Here is a 5,967-nt window from a genome sequence, read left to right as displayed (position 1 = left end):
AAGTTCATGTCGAATTTATTCTAGATTTGTGATAATTAATTTGAGATTAATTCCTTGTAATCGATACAGTTGTTGTAACACCTTTCAAGTTTAATAATATTTTTATTTAACTTGAATTTTGTTTCACATTTTTTTTATTCCGCATTTAATTCGATTATTCGATACTGTTTGTATTCAACCCCCCCTTCTACAAACACATTGGGACCTAACAATAGGGGAGTACTGGTGGGATGTCCAAAAGAGTATGAACTCACAGTCGAAGGCCCTCTACTATACATTAAATGTCCACTCGTTTTAATTGATCCCAAGCCTGTTTTCTTGATAGCATTAACCCTATATTTTTCCTCCACCCTAACTGCTAACTCCATGGCATGTACCAAATTAACTGGATTCAGCAACCGGACTTCTGCCTTTATCTCGTCCTTAAGACCGTTCACAAAATGTCCCAACAACATATTTTCAGATATCCGCTCCAATGGCGCGGCAATTTCAATAAACTTGCGCCTATACTCATTGATCGTAGTCGTTTGCGATGTTGAGAGCCACTGCTACTACAGAGACCCTCCATTTAAGGACCTAAACTGTCGCAACACAAAAACTTTAAAGTCAGCCCAACGTCGAATCGGTCGCCTCTTATCCTTCCACTGGTACCATCTAAGGGTGTCCCCCTCCATCGCAACTGCAGCTGCCTCCAACATTTCCTCCTCCGTCATGCGATAAAAAAAATACCTTTCGACCTGTAGGATCCACCCATCCGGGTAAATCCCGTCAAACACTGGCATATCAAGCTTCTTGTAACGCCAATTTGAGTTTGAGCCCCCTGGCTGTGGTCCTCCACTAGGCCCTCTACCAATATAGTTTCCACCAGCTAAGTTCCTCACCCCAGACCCCTTTCCAAGGTCCTCTATTCCTCCTAGTGTCGAATTATGGCTTCCTGCTATAAAACCCGAGTTATTCACACTACCCTCTAGCTTGTCTTGCGATGACACATGTAACGACTGCATTCCGATAAGGGTTGACTTCACTTCCGTTTGAAACTTCAATTGCTCACTCCGAATCATATTAATTAACGTTTCGTGGTACTCTCTGCTTTGATTAATACGACCTTCGAAACGAGCCGTCATAGCCTCGAACTCTGTTCCCAACTTCTTCGTCGCCACCCCTTGTTCCTCCATGAGTACTTCAATCAGCGTATGACGTAAAGCTTCCATTGCTGTCGCCATCCCTTTCTCTATCATCGTCTTCGTCGTTTCCTCCAGATCAGATAGCTTCTCTTCGGTTAGATCTAGACGTTGTGTGGTTGTTGATGGCCCCATTAGATCTCAGTGCTCTGATACCACTTGTGATGTATTTGCTTAAACACTTTCAATACAATCACTAATTGTTGTGTTACGAGAATCAACAGAAATGATTAACAGCTTAGTAAATTGAAATGGATAAACTGGCATTTGAGAGGTCAGGGCTCTCCTGAGTTTAGATAGAAAACGATTACAAAACAATTATATAGATAAAACCCTCAAAGATATTATCCTCTTTTATCATTTCCACGCTTCACCCTTTAGCAGTTTTCCTATTTTGCCCTTTGACTGTGTAGTTGACTTAACTTAAATTATCCAGAGACATAATGATTGTTTTGCCCTTTTTACCTTTCCTTGAATATATTAATAATTTCCCTTTATTACCTTGTGTATCACATTACGCTTATATTTGGCAAAGTGTTCTGAGCTCTTAAGTTAAAAAAAAACCATGATAAAAGTGAAAACTGTAATAAATGTGGAGTTGAGGTTAGAGAACAGTGGACTTTGTTTAGTAAAATGCAATCGTTATATAATCATCTCTGTCCTAAACTCGTGCTAATTGATCTAAACAAGTCCAGGTTAGCTACTACTAGTTGTTAACAAAACCTCTACCAGTACATGATTAAATTAACAGTCGAAAACAGTAAAGAAAAATAGTTAAAACCAGTAGTATAATAATTGTATATCTGATAAACTTTTACAATTACTAGCAATTTCATTAGAAACAAGTATAGAAAAACAAAATATAAATATATGCAATTAGAAAACGCAACAAACAGCTAAAGTAAAGAAGTTAATACTACTCCTAAAAAAAACTGTTTCTGGTTGGAAAGGAATGGTCTCAAGTCTGAACCTGCCGTTTCTGTACACGAACATAAATAAAAACCTCAATTAATCTATTATATATGATGTGTGTGCATTCTATTTAAACAGTAGTAAAGAAAAAAGAATAATATTACACAGCGGAAATCACATGGCTGAATATGGTGCATCCTAGATTTCATTTGCATTGATCACGAATTCATTCATTATGGCCAAATACTACAAGATTAAAAATGAAATGATTCATATATATATATATATATATATATATATATATGGTGGCATTAACAAAATAATAAATATCAATCAGCTCATAACAGTCTCAAACCTCTACATTTAATCAACAATAATCTCCTAATAAGTAGTGTAGTACTAAACAAACAAAGATTCAAACTACTAGTGAAAGCACAATTGGATCATCTTTTATTATCCTTGACCACCCCTTCATTTCCGGCCAGCATCAAATACTTGTCCCTCCTGGTAAGACTGGTACACTCAAATCCCAATGCATCAGCCAACTGTGTCTGTATATTATTTGCCACCTCATGGCTCGTTTTCCCACCAGCACAAGTCATTTCCCTAGGCACTTTTCCAAGTACATGTATGTAATATGCAGGTCTTGGATTCATCAAGAAAAATATTGGATCCAAGCATTTTAAACCACTTGCTGTTGTCCCATAAAACATCCCAACTTTGGTGTCTATAGCCACTGGTACTATCTCTTCAGTCAACTCCGCAAATAATGAACTAAATCTCAACAAATATGGTTCTCTGCATGTAGTTCCTTCTGGACATACCACCAGATCTCCTTCACTTAACAATCTCTCCATTGTGTCACCGTCGATCTTTCGATCTCGCGTTAATCTAACGGTCTTGATTGGTGCTATGATTTCAGACACTTTGCTTAGACTGTAAGTAACTGCAGTCAAAGATTTACCCAGTGAAGTGCTGAGGAAGACCGGGTCAAGTAGGGTCCGATGAGTACAGACATATAGAACACCTTTACCCGTTTTCTGTCCCGATCGATTGCAGCCCTTGGCATGAATAGTTACACCACTAATGCAACCAAAGAAAATGGCTAGTTTGTAGGGTAAATAAATGCCTACAAGAAGTCTGAATATTGCTAGGATGATCCCAGGTGGGAGCCACATGAACATTACAAGTGTTGCTAGAGGTGTTGGGAAGAATGCTAATCTTCCGTCGTGAAAGATCAATGGCTTTGGGTACTTGTTCTTTGGCATTATAGCTGCACGGTTTTTTAAATCTTCCTTGGTCACTACATATGCTTCCTGTGAATTACATAAGGATTAATTAATTGAACTTTGAAAATGTTCAAAACAAAAGGAATAGCAGGTGTACCTAGCACAGGGAATAAGAGAATTTGGGTAGGAAAAAGAGGAGTTTGTTTAGTTTTTTAATTAAATTGGAGATTGTGTAGTTGGTTTTAGTAGCTTCTAATCTCATGAATTAGGGCCACCTAACTAGCGGATTAATAAGAAAAATGTATAATCTAAGAGAATTAAAGAAAGGGGTTGAGCATGAGCTCATATTATTAATAAGAAAAGGAAGATCAGTTTGGTAAGAATATTTTGGCTATTACACAAAAGGTAACGTTTTAACTTTTTTTATTCAAATGGGTTACACTCACCAACAGGCAACAGTACAAATTACAAAAAGCATGCAGTAGTTAGACGACAATTGATAGAAACGGAAATCTGAATAAAAACATCAAGAGGTGGTGTTTTTTCACGAGGAAAGTAGATATAGGCAAACGCTACACAATCGATGGACCAATATGTTACTTGTGTAACTGTCAATCTGTCGTTACATGTATGCATGATCCATATGACTGAGCCTTTCCCTGACTTACTTAATTCAAACTATAGCTTAACTCTAATCAACCCCAAAAATGCATGAACACAACAAGTAAACAAACAACAAAGCATGCCTGCTTCAACAAAGCAGATATATACAGATGTACAAATCTCCTGACAGGACAACCGAGTGCTAAATATACTTATGTACTGCATGTTTTTTTTACCATACTACGCATAACTAGAACAAGTATTACTACATGTTCTTTTACAATGACATGGACATATTTAAGGTAACATATAATATCCTTCACTATTATATTGGGACAGACAGAGTAATTACCTTGCAGAGAGAAATGAAGTGGTGATGATGCAGACTAGAACTTGCAATTCCAATATCAGCTCTTTTTTCACCAAACAACTCCTTAACAGCTTTGTGGTTCACTAGCAAGCCTGAACTAGTTAACAAACCAGTAAAACGTTTACCAGAAGTGTGCAGCTCTGTTCCAAGAACATCGTCAACACTCATATACTCCTTAAGAAACCCTTCAACCATAACTCTAGGAATACTAGTGCAGACCACCCTACAACCTGTTGCAGCCCATATCTCATAAACTTGAAGATTGAGATTTTCAAGATAAAACTTGGGCAGCACAGCCCTGCCAACACTATCCATGTCCTTTAATCTAAGCCCACAAAACGTAATAAAGATCATGACCCTTAACTTCAACTTATAATTCAGAAAACAGAGGAAAGGATATGATAGCAGCAGTAAAAAAGCTCTGAGTAAGTTACCACCTTCAAAAGCTACTAACATGAAGTAAGGAAAAAAGGAGTGTGGCCTTAGCAAAGTACCATCTATGTCACAGACAAGTGTGTCAGATCCTCTGTTTTGTACTCGACATTTTGTTACACTGGGGTAAATATTTGGAGAAGCCTGATGCTGTTGTGATCTGAGAGGTGGGTTTCTTAAGAAAAAGCCATAATTTTTTACCTTCATTGCAGCTCTGTAACATGAATTTGCCAAAAGCTGGTACACTAGCCACTCCACTAGCTTTAGAAACACCATGGTAAAAAGCATGTTTTGTAAATGGAGAGATATATGGTCAAGTGAAAACAGAGTTGACAATGACAAAGATTAGTGTGTATTGTTTGTGTGTGTGTATGTGTGTGTGTGAGAGAGAGAGAGAGAGAGAGGTTTTGTATTGGAATGGGGTGAATTGAAGAGAAGATGAGGAGATGTGCAGGGGAATTTATACAAGTGATTAAAAGGGTGTGAAGAGGAGGAATGGAGCCTAAGTTGACCAAGGGGGAGCATTTGGTTAGCCACACCGGTGGCATTAACTGCCTTACTCATCAAATCAAAATTAATACTATATTTCTCATTTCTACAACATTTGATTGTTTTAGCGTGTATTTGAAAATATAAAAATATAACATACTAAATCGGTGAAGCACTCTCTACGTGGAGGTTGCATATTTCTCTGTTCCTTGGTTATCAACATGCATGGTAGGTTAAATTGTTGGTGACCACCTTTTTTCCTTTCCTTTCAAGTTAACTTGAGAGGTCTTCAAATTTCCCTCTTTTGAGTTTACGTGCATGTGACATAGTCATCATCCATCATGTGCTAAATTAAAGAATTTGTTTTGTTATTTTTATTTTTACTAATTAAGCTTGTATTTTGGGAAGAGACGGAATCAAACACAAAAATAAGTTCTTTTCACATAATTGATCTCATCACGCTCATCATCGATTTTCAATCTTAAACGAAATTCAAAACTCAAGCTATTATTAAAACATAAATATAGTATGATCTGGTGTAATATCGTTTGAATGTATATATTCATTCAACTTCATGTGGTAAGGCGGTTGAGGAGAGCAAAACTCATGCTCCTATTTGTTTAATGTTGTTCAATTTGTTAATGGGAGGGGATGATAGATCACAATTATAACCTCACTATCTATTGTATAATTATCGTGCAGTGTTAGGAGGAGGATATAACATGACCAAGTAATGCATGAATGAATAATA

The 5,967-nt window shown here is 37.1% G+C and overlaps 1 protein-coding gene across 1 annotated transcript; it reads right to left on the bottom strand.

The window, feature by feature from the left end:
* Positions 1-2,374: 2,374 nt before the first annotated feature.
* On the bottom strand, positions 2,375-5,262 carry LOC141695027 (glycerol-3-phosphate acyltransferase 1). The gene is made up of 2 exons (XM_074499252.1): positions 4,278-5,262; positions 2,375-3,409 (listed from the first exon to the last, which is right to left on the bottom strand). Exons 1-2 carry the CDS (start codon positions 5,013-5,015, stop codon positions 2,537-2,539), a joined length of 1,611 nt encoding a protein of 536 aa, XP_074355353.1. The 5' UTR covers positions 5,016-5,262; the 3' UTR covers positions 2,375-2,536.
* Positions 5,263-5,967: the final 705 nt, after the last annotated feature.

This window comes from Apium graveolens, chromosome 11 (genome assembly GCF_009905375.1).
Source record: "Apium graveolens cultivar Ventura chromosome 11, ASM990537v1, whole genome shotgun sequence".
NCBI lineage: Eukaryota > Viridiplantae > Streptophyta > Magnoliopsida > Apiales > Apiaceae > Apium > Apium graveolens.
This window is presented reverse-complemented; position numbering and strand designations above follow the sequence as displayed.

Coding starts and splice junctions, on each gene's coding strand:
- LOC141695027 (XM_074499252.1), bottom strand. CDS start 5,015: ATGCTTTTTACCATGGTGTTTCTAAAGCTAGTGGAGTGGCTAGTGTAC. Junction 3,410..4,277: donor ACTTCATTTCTCTCTGCAAG/GTAATTACTCTG, acceptor TGTAATTCACAG/GAAGCATATGTAGTGACCAA.